This window comes from Ambystoma mexicanum, chromosome 9 (assembly GCF_040938575.1).
Source record: "Ambystoma mexicanum isolate Mex_15411 chromosome 9, UKY_AmexF1_1, whole genome shotgun sequence".
Lineage (NCBI taxonomy): Eukaryota > Metazoa > Chordata > Amphibia > Caudata > Ambystomatidae > Ambystoma > Ambystoma mexicanum.
Genome location: NC_090931.1, coordinates 706673002 through 706689552, shown reverse-complemented (window position 1 = coordinate 706689552; position 16551 = coordinate 706673002). Strand labels below are relative to the sequence as shown.

General features: G+C 41.3%; 1 protein-coding gene across 1 annotated transcript; it reads left to right on the top strand.

The window, feature by feature from the left end:
* The first annotated feature begins 426 nt into the window (after positions 1 to 426).
* On the top strand, positions 427 to 9610 carry LOC138489697 (gamma-crystallin M2-like). The gene is made up of 3 exons (XM_069617343.1): positions 427 to 435; positions 824 to 1066; positions 9338 to 9610. Exons 1-3 carry the CDS (start codon positions 427 to 429, stop codon positions 9608 to 9610), a joined length of 525 nt encoding a protein of 174 aa, XP_069473444.1.
* Positions 9611 to 16551: the final 6941 nt, after the last annotated feature.

The following is a 16551-nucleotide window of genomic DNA, read 5'->3' as shown; positions in this document are numbered from 1 at the left end:
ATGATCGGAATGCCTAGTACACTGAAAACAATTTACATGGCTTTATTAAAAATCCTAAAACATTGTTCTTTGGGGCCATGTCTGACCCTGTTCCCTGGGGCCCTTGTGCCAATGCTTCAATCAGCAGCTGATAGGATGCTTTTCCACTGATGTTTCATAAAGTTAGAAACCATTCAGGTCCAGTTCATTGATATAGGTTTTTTAGTAACAATGTATTGACCCTTCACCTTTCCCCATGCAAACAAAAGCAGAACCAATCTGGCCACAAAGAAGGTACTCGACCCCTCGCAATGTAGAATGGATGGAGTCGCACATTTTCCCTCATGGACAGAAGAGCTGAGCCTGCTGAGTGTGCAGTTCTGGTGTGAGCGGCGGTATATAAGGGCAGGGTCTGCGAGCACTGAGGAACCACTACCACCAGCCAACATGGGAAAGGTAAGAGCACACTTTCAGAATTCTTCTGTTTTCCAAAGTGAGTGCCCTTCACCATACGCATTTACTTAGATATGATAGATAAGTTGATCTGATTAGATGTCATAAGTGAATTGTATTTGATATCATTGCAAACATGCGTGTCTCTCAACAAGATATGCGCTTATGAAATAAAAATTATGTTGAACTAAACCTGCTGCATTGCATTTGCAACATTAACATAAAAACGTAAGAACACAAAATAAGAAAGTCAGATGCAAAACAAATGTTTTCTGTTTCATTAAAAATGTATTGTCTGTTGCATGTAACTGTGTCAACCACGACTAAGAAAACAGGGCTAAATGCAAAGCAACTAATCTAAATGTTTCTTCCATCTTAAATATTCTTGTAGATCACCTTCTACGAGGACCGGAACTTCGGCGGCCGCTCTTATGACTGCAGCTCCGACTGTGCCGACCTGAACCCCTACTTCAGCCGCTGCAACTCTCTACGGGTTCACAATGGCTGCTGGATGCTCTATGAGCACCCCAACTACAAGGGGCACCAGTATTACCTGAGGAGGGGGGAGTACCCCGAATACCAGCGGTGGATGGGCTACAGCGACTCCATCCGGTCCTGCCGCATGATCCCAGAGGTAAGTTTTCAAAGCAGACAGATGATTGTGCTTCGAACTTACTCCCCTCACAAGGCAGTTGTGTGTATACGTCATTGCACAAACCTCATTGAGTGTTCCTATTCTATGTAGACATAGCAAGCTGATAAACCATGCACAGAGCTGGAAGGGAACTTTTAAGTGACAAATAAGAACATGAACATGTTGAAGTAGTTGGCCATATTTTGTTAGAACATTTCATTTTCACAACATATAATATGCAGTATTCATGATAGGTATCACCATTTAGAGGAGTGGTCCACTAGGCCCAGTCCCTCCTGGCTCTGATACTCCACCCAGGGGTGTGCACTAGTTTGGTTGGTGTCCATCGGGGTCAGAGAAGCCCCCAATGCCTAACAGACATGGCTGGTAGGTGACACTGTTCATATTGGAGGGGGTTGAGATGACCTTAAAATGCTATAGGAAATGCAATAATAGGGGGATTTCAGGCAAGTCAGGGGAGGGCTTGCGTTGTTCCCTCTTGTGTGTTGCCCTTTAAGGAAAGTGTGGCTCTCATACATGTTCTGCATGCACTGACAGTCCACAGAAACACATGCCTACAGACTGGGACGTTTTGTAAACCCTGCCCTGAACAATAATATGAAGCAGCTATTTTCAAATCCCAGTATGATTAGGGAATCCCAGTTTTCCCTTTTGTTTAACCAATTTTTACACATGAATTAAGACGCAAATCATTCTGTTTCTTTTCGGTATTTATGTAGAAAAAGCGTCTAAAAGCTGAAAAGCAAGTGCCTTGCTATTCAGGTTGTTAGCCAATGGCTTTGCAAATTAAGTTAATGCTAAAAAAGGTATTTATTTTTCTTTCAAGTTGTTTAAAGAGCTACAGTGATGTTTAACATGCCAGCAGACAGGGCAGCTGTTTGTTTTTAAGGTTAAAATAGATCACGAATAGGAGCTCTCTGAGTTTCGCATTACAGGCATCAAAGTGGTAAATATTTAAATTGAGTAAATGTGTAAAATCACTAGTTTCAACTAACTGTTTTTTGTTACAGCGCAAATGTAAATGTGGATAAATACAGATAAAATGACTGCAAAATAAAAATGGAAAAATACAGATGGAAATGTTGAAACAATTATTACCATAAAGCCAGAAAACCGGGTGCCTTAAACATTATTTCTGTGCTCTATAAAAGTTGCCTAATGTATATATTTGTTGCTGAAACAGTGTAATCCGAATGTAAAGCTTATTATTTTGTCTTTTACATGCGTTTTTTGGGAAGAATGCTTTGCTCGATAACAGCACCACCATCCTAAAAACATGCATTTATTTGTTCATATATATTCTTCACCAAATTCTAAGTCATGGTGACCTGCTAGAGAGCCATTCCTGGGGGACTAGCCAATTGCCATTTGAGAAATCTCTCAGGCTGAAATGGCTGGTTTAGATGCAATGATGGGTACAGTGCAACAAACGAGTGCTTCACTCTTCTCACAGACTGACATTTGCATCCATTATCTTTTCAAGATATCCATGAAGCAATCAAGAAAGAGTTTGAACCGTCAATTCACCTTTAGTATCAATACAAAATATTGGCTATTTTGGTTTTAGCAAGAGGTTGAGACAAATGCGTCTTTTTTTTGGATCAATCATGATTGTTTCAGCATTCTGGTAGACAACAGAACACGATCCCAAAAACATCACTTTAAAATAAGTCTACTGGTGGAGAGGTTGATCTAATGCGTCCAGTTCATTGGGTATTCATGAACGAATCATTAGCCATCTTTTCTTGGCTTCTGACATTAAGAAAAGGACATACTATGTCAAAGCAGTCCTGCCTCAAAACTGCTAGGAAAAGTCTCCTATGCAGGAAACAACAAACAATCCCAGACTGTACAAAAGGCTGCTATGAATCCGATACTGCATGAGAGGTCCGTCTGTATGATCATTTAATACATTGTTGTATATTTATATATAACTCAGATATGCTTACTCGGACAAATTCAATTCTACCTCGAAGGAGTACAAGGGTGAGAAGGGGTCAAAATGGTCCATTCAGCTCTCATACTTGTACAAACCAAACCGAGCACCACCATAAAGGTAAAATGGGGACAGTTGAGAGATATACCTCCTTTGGCCTTTTGTGGTAATGTGGGCAGTGGGAAAGCCAAACTCTTAAGAGGGGTGCACATGTGATTCAGTAGTGAGCCAAACAACACAGTAACACAGCCCAAAATAAAAAGAATGTCAAATCAAGGTTATATAAAAATAGGTATATTCTAAGTAACCACATGATCTGCACTAGAACGAAATAGAAACACCGTACAAAAACACAACCCTCAGGAAGTCAGAGCGGAAGCAACAGACTGGAGAGCGTAGGCCCCTGAGCGTGAGTACAGGGGTGATAGGCAAATACCTAGTCAATGTGTGACGGTCGTGGAAAGTGGTGATCTTGGGTGTATCAATGTGCAGGTTGGTGAGGTGGCTGTTCGAAGGTTAGCTTGGCTGAGCTGTGGTTGCAACCCCTGGTCAAAGTCTACGTATTACTTGCTAGTAATTCCGGTCACGTCCCGGCATGGAGCAGTAGCTTTGGGCCTAGCAAGTAACGGGCACAGCTAGAGTATGATGCAGCGTCGAGCTGGTTGAAGTGCAAGTAATAGTTCAGATTGTAGGAGGAGCACAAAAACCAGTGGCAGCATCTTCCCTCACATTCAAGGTGCAGTGAACACGGAGCGACTGGCTCGTTGCAGGAAAACAGGGAGCTTCTGCTGGTCTGGTCCTCTGGCATCTGTGAGGCACACTCAGAGGTACTCAAGGAGACAAGGGTTCCATTCAGGGTCTGCTCTTCCAGATTTAGTAGATTCTATTGCAGAGTGGCAGGTCCTGGTCCACAGCAAAGGTTCACCCCCAATTTGCCCTGAGACTGGTAAGAGGCATATCTTTCTTCTGCCTTGGACGTCCCTTTCTTCACCTCAGGCTTAGGGGTTTGGAAAGTGCAACTTTCCCAAAGGAGGTCCAGTGAGTTCTTCTCAGGTGCTTCAGAGCAAATCTTCTGTTTCTTGAGAATATCTGCTTAAGGGATGAGATAATTTATCTTTTAAAGGGAAAAACTCCCAGGTGATTGGGCTAAAGCTAGCATGCCTTAGTGGTCCAATCCCTGCTCTCGAATGGAGTGGACTTTTCCCTTCTGATGTCACATCCAAAGTGCTTTGCTCCAGAAGAGGTGAAGGCGACAGGAAAGAGAAAGAGAGACAGAGAGAAACAAAATGGTAGAAGTCTCCTTCCATTGACCAGAGCACTCCTGATAACTCTGAATCTGCCCCTTCCTTTTCACTAAGTACAAAAGCCTTTAGGGATGCATGACCCTGGTGTGAGGCTATTCGTTTTGAATGGATTTGCTCCTTTGATGCCTGCACCCAGGACAGCTGCTGCTGAATGTCTCGGGCAAGTGGTGTTACCTGCCCTCACAAAGAGATCAAAGAAGAGACCTGGCCCTTGGGGTTCCTGTCCTGCAATTTGACAGTCTACAAGCAGCTTCCCAGAATACACGTCACCTTTGACAGAAGAGCTGACTGAAAGGAGCTGACACATGTCCCATATCAATTGGGATGTGGAATTAATGATCATAAGTAGTGCCATGCACTATACCTACACTCGGGCATAGCTTTATTTTAGAGATTACCCTGTCACCATCATGCGTTACTTATGATCATTGTAGTTTTGGTACAGGGGAAATATCTTAAACACCTCCCCTGTGCCACAGTGACTTGGATGTCACTGCAGCTGTCAAGTGGGCATCTTATTAGCTTTGAACCTGTTCCATGCCACAAGTAGAGCCGGCATCGAGGATCAGGCTACTGATGCAGCAGGTTTCCAAGTACACTATACTTTTGGCATGGAGTTGACAGAAAAGGGGAATCTGGTTAGCAGATGACCCTTTTTAAAATGGAATGTATTTATTTATTGTTTGCTTGTTAGGTGCTTATACAGGACATAGATTTTGTTTCAAAGCGCCCACAAGGCAGCAGGAAGGGAACATGGGGTCGCAGCACAATTAAATACAGACAATACAGAGAGTGAAGGGACGGCCGAACCCACTATGCCTTGTGATGCCTTGTGAGTATTCAGAACGTGCAAGTGCAGGAAGGAAGAGGGCAGTGGGGTAGGTGCTGAGGTGTCTGTGCTCGAGGGTGAGCCACAGATGAAGTACAAGGTATGGTAAGTGCTATACGGCCAGGAGCCGCGTTGGGTGGAAAGTGCAAATCTCCAGTGTGGAGGGTGTGCCAAGGTAAGTGCTGAAGGAAAACAGATGCTGGGGACATTAGGTGTGAATGGTCAGAGGCCCAGAGGATGCATAAGGGTCCAAGACACCAATCACAGCAACTGTGGGATTAGCAGGGGAAGGAAGAAGGGAAGGAGGAGAAAAAGAGGAGAGTCTTGAGGTGTTTTCGGAACTTCAGAAGGTCCTGCTCAAGACGCAGTGGGAGGGGGAGGCTATTCCAGACGAGAGTTCCAGCTGAGGAAAGCGAGCGGCCTCCTGCTCTCTGTTTAGCGAAACGTATTACACACAGAAAGTTAGTGTCAGAGTAGCATAGAGATCTAGAAGGAGAGTCTTTGGTAAGAGAGATTTGTAGATAGCGTGGTTCCCAGCCCCAGACAGCCATGTGGATGATGCAGAGGGATTTGAATTTGATCCGTGCAGGAACCGGGAGCCAGTGGAGGCTTTTTAGGGCAGGAGCGATGGGCTTAAGGCCATGGATAGATCTCTCTGCTCTATTCTGGATGAGCAGAAGAGGTTGCAGAATGGAAGAAGGTAGATTGAGGAGGAGGCTGTTGCAATAGTCAAACCTAGATAGAACCAGGGCTCAGGAAACATTGAACTTCTGGGGAAAAGTGAGAAATGGGAGAATTACTTTGAGAAGGAAGAGTTGGCAGTGGGACTTCTTGGCAATGTCTTGTGTGTGAGGGAGGAAGGATAAAGAGGAATCAAAGATTACTCCAAGGTTTCTAGCTTCAGAAGACAGAGCAGGGGCAGAACCCAAGGTGGGAGGCCAGAGAGAAGGGAAGAAGGAGGGAGCAGGGGTCCCAATCGGAAGGATCTAAGTTTTGCTGGCATTCAGGCAGAGATCATTGGAAGAGCACCAAGCCTGGATGGAAGACAGGCAGTCAGGGATGACTGAAGGTGCGAGTGAGTCAGCAGGAAGTCTGAAAAAGAGTTGAGTGTCGTCAGCATAACACTGGAAGTTGAGGGAGAAGGAGGAGATGAGGCATGCCAGCTGTGCAAGGTAGATGTTAAAGAGCCAGGGAGAGAGGATAGATCTGATGTATTGAACTCATCATTTTAATTACTAATACAAATTTTAAACAAATTAGGCCTTTGCACCCTTGCCAGATGGCAATTGCCCCGAATTGCCTTACAAAACACTTGCCAGCTACATGTTCTCATTTTTATCGGGTTCACAAAGTGGCACATAGAGTCAACTGTGCTCCTTTCAATGAAAGATATGTTGCCTTTCTGAACCACTGAGTTCCCCAAATCACAAGTCCTTTCTGACAGAATCATACAGTATTTCTTAGTGCACCTTTATTGTTGCTGTTAATACACCAATGTAAGTCAAGAAAAGCAAACTATGACTGTAAGATCTTTAGCAAGAGGAGTAACTCACTCAGAGCTCTGCATACATTACAAGTTGCCATTGTGAAATAACTTTCCTGACCCATTCAATTTCTTTGACAAGTGGGAAAGCTTGGTATTCATTAACCTATGCAAGTAAAGTGGAGGAGAAAAGTCGAAAACTATAAATGCCAGGAATACTATGATTAGTACCACTGTCAATTAGTACATACATATTGGTTGGAAAAAATATTTGGCTTTCAACTAGACTCACTTCTCACTTGTATGTTTGTCCAGCATATCAGGCCAAAGATAATTTAAATATATCCACCACTTCTTATGTCACTTGTGTGAACTTCACTTTGGTACCTAATTCAATAAACCTCAGCTGTAGTAAGTGCTATTATAATGTGATGCTGCCCCACAAAGGTTGCTGTTGGTCCATGGGTAGCAAATTGTGAAAGTCAACATGTTATATCATCTCTAGCAAACCATTTCAGTTTCTGTCAATCAAATACTCAGGATTTTAGATGGATGCGCTAGGAGGGTAGAGGATAGTAGGATTTCCTGGATGCATTATAGGTGATGTGAACATATTGGAATTGACAGATCGTGTCTAACTTTTGATCATGTCCGGATCAGACAAGGGATGGCTGCTCCCATTCTGGCTTCCTCTGTCAATGCATACCAATGCTCTGATTAGCACTTGCAGCCACGCTTGAATATACAGAGGCCATGTAATTGAAGGGACAGGGCCCATATTTTGCCACTTAAATTGGCTTGGGTGTAGAGACCCTGTTGCTTCATCCTATATTTCTGATGGATACATAATGAGGCACGAGACTCTGAACACATTCTGGACACTTGCTCCAGAAAAGGTAACACATATTGCTGGTGATCTTGGATTAATATTAATCCGTACCCCCGGGGGCTGCCATAGTATCATTAATGCTCATTTAGCATGCTTTTACTGTACTCTATGTGACATTGCAGAAGTTTAGGCATATATGAATCGGTTTGAACTGGTCGTATTTTTGTAGGAGTGGGAGGAGTTTTCAGAGCATGGATAGCTGCAAATAGGTGCTTTTGTCTTCTTCATTTGATTTGTGGGGTGAAGGTCAAATATACATTTAAGAAGCTGCCAAGATTCTTAAACGTTTGAACCAGTGCTGGGTTTGAGCTCAGAATGTAAGGCCTTGTGAAGGGTGCTCTTGTTCTTCATTGCCACCCACTTTCAGCAGCATTGCTCTGGATAGCGAGAGCTAGAGGCCATTTTCCTTCAACTAATAATAGTTTTAGCACAGCGCTTTATCTGTTCATGTTCCTCTGGATCTTCGCCTAGTTTACTCTTGGATATATATGTGTTGTGGATCTGCAAACTTGTGAGATTGCACTTAATGTGATTTAATCACCTGAGCAAGGTGACACTCATAGCATTTTTCTGGTAGAATGCGATTGCACTTACGATTATTTGATGACCGTCCTTTTAATGCAATTCTTGCCTTCAATCCACCATGATCACACTGTGGTGTTATACTGTAGTCTGCAGAAACATTGGAAAGCATTAGGAATGGTTGGTGTTCTTCATCTAAGGCGTTGATACATTTCTTCTTGCCGTTGGTGAGTGTGGTCTATGTTCCATTGGCTAGCCTGAGGCCAGATGACAGTTGTAAAGGGTTGTGTAGAGCTTCACATGTTTTTAAAGTTGTTGAGTCACTTTAGTTCTAACATGTTACATGTATGTTATAAATGAGATGTAGTACAGTATATAATACTGTGAGGATTTCTTCACAATGCAGGTGACTACTACATACTTTAAAGGAACATTATTAGGCCATGTAGGCATTAGATTCAAAGCGCTGCCTGTTACAAATATGAATTCAGTGCAACCGAAGCATAGCTTTAGCTGATGCAGTACCACGCTGAGAGGAGTTGTATGTGTTGGTTGCCCTCAATGCTATGCACCTGATACAGAATTCCACAGCTCACAGATTTAGAAAGGCTCCTGTATAAGCAGAAGAAAGCTCCATCTCATATCCTCACTATTTATTATATCAGTTACTGATGGGTCCTTCTGAGAGGGTTCACACCCTGAAGCCACCTATTTCAAGCAGTGGGACCAACTCACACACTCCATTATCCCTCACCAAAGGACACTCCATGGAGATAGCAGTTTAGATACCACCCCTAAGATGGTGACATCAAAATCAGCAATTTTGCTTTGCCATGGTAAATTGGATAACGGGATTTTTGCCACCCCCAAGATAGTCAAAAATACTTGGATGCTTAGTCTGACCAGGGGCCATTGATGCACTCCCTCTAATAGGAAATGGAATGACTGTTGAGTTTAAGAGACCATTTGAATGGAACTCTGCACTATACAAATGAGTACTGCCTGCATCCAGACAAGTGGCAATACATTAAGTACACCAGCAGGTCCAGAATATCATCAATAAAGAGCGCCCAATTCTTGGCACAAAAATAATGTTGTACCCAGAAACATAAGGCCCTCACATGTCGGAAAATGCTGTCTTTGCCTAAATTGCTTGTATGAATGGAAAAAAGGACTGGATGAATACAACTAAATGATGCATTTGAAAGGATGCGGTCACCCTATTTTATTTCTGTAATTTGTCAATAGCTTTTAAATTATATTTATTTATTTTGTTTCCGATCATAGCATCGAGGCTCCTTCAGAGTCAGGCTGTATGAGAGAGGTGACTTTGGAGGTCAGATGATGGACTTCACAGATGACTGCCCCAATGTTTACGACAGGTTCCACTTCAATGACATCCACTCTTGCAATGTTCAGGATGGGCACTGGATCTTCTATGAGGAGCCCAACTACAGAGGCCGTCAATACTACCTGAGACCTGGCGAGTACAGGAGATACAGCGACTGGGGAGCCATGAGCCCAAGGATTGGCTCCTTCAGACGTGTAGATTATATATAAAGTCGTAAAAATGATTCCCTTGTAACTAATTAAGAATTTATCAATAAAGCATTTATCGCAAAACATGTTTTTTGACTTCAGTGTTGAAATAAGAGATTGCATCAACTAACTGATGATATTGTAATGGTGTAAATGTAGGGTGGTAAATTTGGTGTAAATGTAGGGTGGTAAATTAGTGTTAGTTACCAACATTATGTGTATGATTTGAATTAAGATGGTTCAAATATAAAATCAGTTGCAAACTGAAACACAATCTCTTTTAAGATCCTTTTCATTTCCAGTGTAGGAAAATTAAACTGAAACCACATACCAAAAATAAAATGTTTATTATATAAACAGAATTACTTCAGAATATTATATTACTACATTTTGGCCCCTCAGTATTTGTTGTGTTTTTTGTTAGGTTTAGTCACAGTCTTTTCAGTGACTGTCCCTTTATCTCTTTAACTGCAACATAAAACAATTCGAAAGAAAGTAAATATCCCAGGAAATAAAAACATTCCCAGTGCTTTCATCAGTAGAAACATGAATGCAGGGATTTAGGAAGTGCAAAGAGAGTATCAGATTAATTCCACTGTATAATTCAGTGAGTGATCCATCATTACAAGAAGCAGTGTACAAGAATGCAAACGTCACCACAAATGCTACTCCATTATCATGGACAGATGCCTTAGAAAATGTGTTTTGACAATCATGATTGGAGTATGTTATATTTGGGTTTAAGGGGCATGTTATATCATTAGACCAATTTGATGCAAGTGTTTACATTTGATTTACTGTGTTCTGTGCATGCTGGGCAGCTTCTAGAACTGGAATTCCCAGGAAGCTGGGAGGCAGTTGACAAGAAGCTGCATTACTTATAGAACACAGTGTGCAACCCCCTTATCAACTGCTCCATCTCAACATCATTTCCCGGCCAAGAGTATGCTTCTAGCAGCCATCTTTTGGTGCAAGTCCTAGGTGTCCTTCGAGCACCAATGTTATTAATTTGTTCCTAAGCAATGTTGGGACCAATCTTCTTCACCTAGTCACACCTTGCAGGCCTTCTGCAAGTTCAAGGACTGCCTTATAATTTGACCCTCCTGCCTGATGCTGCACTTGCCCCCTCTCTCCCCGCAATCCTTTCTGGATCCATTGCAACTCTTGCTTCCCTCTTTTGTATGTTCCACTAATTATGGAGAAAGCATGCTTGGGTGCTCTCCTTTTTTAGTACGTGTTATGTGCTTGTCAATGATGTTGGTGATCACCAGGGTCACTGGCTGCTCACTTCTGGAGCAGTGGGTGCTAGTTACAGGTATGAAAAATACAGGGATAGAAATGCCTGTGGGTGCGCACTGGCTCTCAAAATGTGTATTGCAATTATATGTGACCTCGCCCACAGCGTCTCCAAAGCCTGGAAACTCTATCCAAGTCTTCCATAAAAAATATGGTAGTAAAGTTGATATTGGTCGTGCAGGGCAAGAAGAATTGTTATATTCCCATGGACAATTGTGAAACATTAACACATACTATATGAATTCATCACATGAAAGCTCGGTTGTCTCAAATGCATGATTTATTCAAAAACATGCAGTAATTGACTACTGTCAACCGACACGTGTTTCGACCAAAGGTCGTTCTCAAGGCTGCCATAACAATCACAACATTTATTTGTAGATTACATCACACAAAAAACTGCATATTGTATAAGTATCACAAACAAATGCATATCAATGCATAGAACAAAACACAAATAAATTGTCATTACATACCATATATGTTCATAATCAGCAACGAGGGCAAAGAGACACAAGAGACAGAAGAACACAGGACATATCATACTTCCATGATTCTTATATTACATCATTCATTGCTAAGTAGAACATTTGAAAAACTATAATAGCACTTCCATAATTGTGGGTTGTGCTGTATCATGTGCTGACACTGTTGTGCTAATGGTTGTGATTCCATTGCGCAGCATGCTAACATCCCCACTCTAGGCAACCAATTGCTCAACTGGCAATTTATCTCTATTGTGCTATTTACATTGTTGGTCCAGTAAGGTAGTGATTAGGTCTGAGATTGATATATTGTGATAATAGAATGACAGAAATTACAATTCGGATCATGCAGTAGTAGTCTTATGTATCATTTGAAGTGGTAGCGATAGCGGTGGGATATTGGTCCACATACTATAGTCTTGTGGGGGATTGTTGGTGGATGGGAGATTGTGTGACAATCTTAAACCCCAGCATGCTAGCACACCTACAATTTGATGTGCTTGAATTCTCTGAGTTTCACAAGGAAGTAATAGACATGCCATTACATTAAGGTTTCCCTTAAGTGCCAAGGATGAGGTATCTCGTCCTTGGGATTACCTCCACAGTGCCAAGGACGAGATAGCTCGTCCTTGGCACTAAAGGGGTTAATGAAGGAGAAAATGTTAGAAGGCTTTGGATGGTGAAATACTGAAATCACAAAAAAAGGCCTTGGTACTGGGGGGGAAAATCCATGGTTTGTGAATTATTAGAACAAGTGCAGGCATTGCCTATCGCGTAGTCACTGCCCAAATAGGATACTTGGGAGTTCCTCAGAATATGTAAGTGTGAATACATGTGAGAATGTATCTGTCGTCGACTGACAGATGGTCTTCCAAAAATTCGACAGATGCAGTAAAACTCCTATATAAGGACCTGTAAAACATGAGGACTAAATTAGCCCTGTTAAGTAAGATAGCGGTGCTGTGCTGATGTGTCGGGTTATCTAGGTAACCTACAGTATTGAAGGCCAGTAGCCAACAAACTCAAGGACTCTAGTGGCTGTTTAGTATGCGATTGATAACATATTGTCAATGTGTTTATACATTATGATGGTCTGATCATGTTTGTGATCGATATAACCTCATTAGGTGTGAAATAATTTAATGCAGGTATTCCCAGTGCTTTGTGTGGTCATCTCGCATGCGGGCGCCATATTGGGTCCATGTTTATGTGGACGGCTAGAGCAGGAGAGCATGATGTAAGGACGTGTGCCGTCACCATGGTGATGGACGCTGTGGTCCTAGCAACGAGCGCTGTGTTCTTCAAGGGTCGAGGTATATCTGACCATTGCCTGTCAAATAATTGCGGCCGTCCATAGCATTGATTTCGGTTTGCTTGCATCATGTTCTTTTATTGTTTGTAACTGGACAAACGTTGATTCAAGGCAGCTGCCTACACTATTATTATTAATGATAATAAAACAATGTGGTCTTGAAGAGGCTCTTAGCTTTATAGATTGCAATCCGTGTTTATTTGAGCATGCCTAGTCGGTTCCTGTTAGTTCTGGTAGCGTTATTGATGAGATCGCTCAAAACGATGGGTTTTCCAAGATTCATCATTGATAGTAATCAGTTTATGCACTCGCTATGAACAGTGTGATTATTATCCTCTTAGGGCTTGAAGCATAATTACTGGCATCATTAGTCGTAATGCTCTATGATGGTATTAAAAGGGATACTATCATCATCGTTATTATGAGCAGGTTGTGGTGTGGTATATTATGATTATGCAGTTACCTGATATGGTGAGTAAGAGTGATGTTAGTAATAATCTCTGTTTCGAGTTAGTCATGTACACTTCAATACTGTATCAAAGGGCATGATACTGTATAGTAACATATTGTTTACTCTGCTCGTCTTGTTGTACCAGTTTCAGTAACATATCTTGATGATGAGCAAGAACCCTCCACCTGGATCGGGATGTTGCAGATGCTTCATGCGTATCTCTCGTCATGTACAATAATCTAAGCACAGGCACAGCACAGGCTACAACAATATTGCCATGGAAGATTATCTGCTTAGTGGAGAAAAGGAGCAAGCTGCCCTTTTCGCACCGAGTGGTAGCACCAGTAATGTGTTCAGAAGCAACCTTAGAAGGTCTGAAATACTTAGTCAAAAATTCAACACACTCGAGAGATTATCAACAAAAAAAAATCAATAAATACTGGGAACAAGCATCTATAACTAACAACCTGTAAAATGGTAAAATTCCCATGGGTCTTCAGATTTTTATTATCCCAAACTTTGACAATATTGATGACCAAGACTTGGTCGGAAAATGGGAAGATAATCTAAATCAGAGTTTGAAGAAAATGATAGAATTACTAATAGAGCACGCTAACAAGTAACATACCAGAGTACAGAACAGCTTACCCAGCTTAAACAAGAAGTTTCTGATCTGCCGACCCAGGATAATACTAAATAAAGAAACTTTAACAAAATGTATTAAAACTTTCAAAAATTACCAAGATGAGATTTAGTTATGCAAATTCAGAAAGTATTTCAGAGATAACAGAGACTACCGTGAGCATAGGGCATACATTTTTCAACCCAAACTTTCGGGCGCTGATACTTCAAGCACCACAATTGACAAAACCAAACAAAGTAGATGTTTTTTAGAGCAGATCAGGAGGTACAGAAAAGGTATACTAAGAGGTATCAAGAAAGTCAGATTTCAAGACCCACTGGTCCAAAATACTACAACATGGAACACAACACAAGGTGGTGGAGGTGGGGCTGGAGGAAGCTCAAACAGGAACATGGGACAGGCGGGCAGTCTGACAAGATCCAGTTTCAAAAAGCAGACAGGGAAGTGACAGGCACTAATCTTGTCATTAACCTATCAAGTAGACGAATCAGCCAAACAGAGATAGGTCTATTAAACAAGGGCATTTCATGTGTTCCTACCGTTGGTACATACCTTACGAACATCCACATTGATATCTTCAAATGTGCTAGAAAATTGAAATTACAAAAAATGTTTTGCATCTCAAGTCAAAACATAAACTCCACCACCCAGACAAGACTCATTGAATATACTTATTATGGGGGCAACATAGAGAACATACATTTCCTTATGTCCATAGAACCATAATCTCAACATAAGGAAGAGGATATATACCAAGAATTAGGGGTGAATGCTAGCAATTTGCAACTACAAGAATTGAAATCTAAATATAAATTCACCCCACAGTCTAACAGTGAACATTTTATTGATACCTTCCATCAGGAAACGAAATCCATCTATATTTGGACAAGAAAACTAATATGAGATCTAAGACTAGATTTAACCTGAGCAATAAGGAACAGTCAGCCTTGGACAACTTGGCCAAAGGCAAAAACAAGGGAATATTATAATATACAATAGATTACCTAGAGATGGCTAAAAAACATCTAGAGACTCCAGGTTGTTACAAAATTCTGCATAGTTATCCAACAAAGAGAACTGTTCAAGAATTACAAATCATGTTACATGGATGGCATACATCGGGGCTTCTCACAGATGAAGAAAAACTTTTTCTCATTAGTACTGAGCTAACGATGCCGACGATGTATTTTCTGCCCAAGATACTCTAGCCATATGCAACATTGCCAGATGTCCGTCTCGTAATGAGTGGGATAGGTTGGGCAACCGAAGGCCATTCGCAATATATAGATAATGCCATCAAAGGGCATGTGGAGAAATGACCCTCTTACATTAGACACAGCACCTAAGTACTACAATTTCTTGCAGAAATACAATGGCAGGATGGCTACCTACTTGGTACTATGGATGTAACAGCATTGTACACAACAATTAAAAATAAATAAGCCATCCGAGCCAACGACTACACCTATCGAGATTTTTCGGCCTCCCATCACAAACACATTAATATGTTGAAAGATTTTTTGAATTTTACACTTCTGAAAAATGTCTTTTTCTTTATTGATTGTTATTATGTACAAAGGAAGAGAGTGGTGATGGGAGATAAGTATTCACCCTCACTGACCAATATGTTCATCGCCCAGTATGAACAAACTCATGCTCTATACAATAATGAATTCATAACAATGTTATCTTGTGGAAGATTTGCATCAATTATATTTTTGTTATCTGGCATGACACTCAGCAAGGCTTTGACAGATATCTGCACCATCTAAATGACAACGCCTTTGGTATTGAACTGACAGGCCATTGGAGTGAGAGTAATATTGATTTTCTGATCCTACATATCAATATAGACCAAAACCAAATTGAGACCAGAACATTTAGAAAGTCTACAGAGGTTAAATCCACACTGCACGCAGAAAGCTGCCATAGGAGATCGACTGGGAACAATATACCATCAGGGGAATTCCACTGGGCATGGCGAAACTGGAGCAGTTAAGAACTCTTTAACAAAAAATGCCAATTACATACAGAAAGATTTAAAGAGAGGGGATACCCATCTGCAACATTGAAAAAAATCACTTAACAGGGCAAGACGAAATGCTGAAGACCAATCTGAGAAAAGACACAACTGGAAATCATGCAATAGATATTATCACACAATATTCTAAAGATGCACATAATCTCTATCAAATGGGGAACAAACACTGGCACATATTGAGTATGAAACCTCACATCACACAGAAACCGAGTTTTGTTTACACACGAGTGCCAACTATTCAAACCAAATTGTGCCCTGTCTTTTCTTGACAACAGTAACCGAGACATCACCAGTGGCAGCAACTGGCTGCAGACTTCGACAGAATTTCATAAATGTGGAACCTGCAACATGTACCGATACGCACATGCTGACTGCAACATATATACATAACCAGACGGCTCTCAATTTGTCATCAAAGACTTCATAAATTGCAAAACAGCTCACGTTGGATATGCCATAATCTGTGTATGTGGGAAACTATACATAGGAAGCACTATACACCAAATAAGAATCACAATTAGAGAACATCTAGTGAGCCTAATCAAATAGGATCCTAAACTACCACTGACTGTACACTGGCAAACACACCACCAAATGCAAGATAAAAAGGATCTCCAATTTATAGTACTAATGAAAGCAAAATTAGGCAAAAGTGGGGGAGACCTTAAACTCAGACGAATGGAAGCCAAGTGCATATGCTATTTATGATGCACTGTGGTGGGTCTCAACACAAA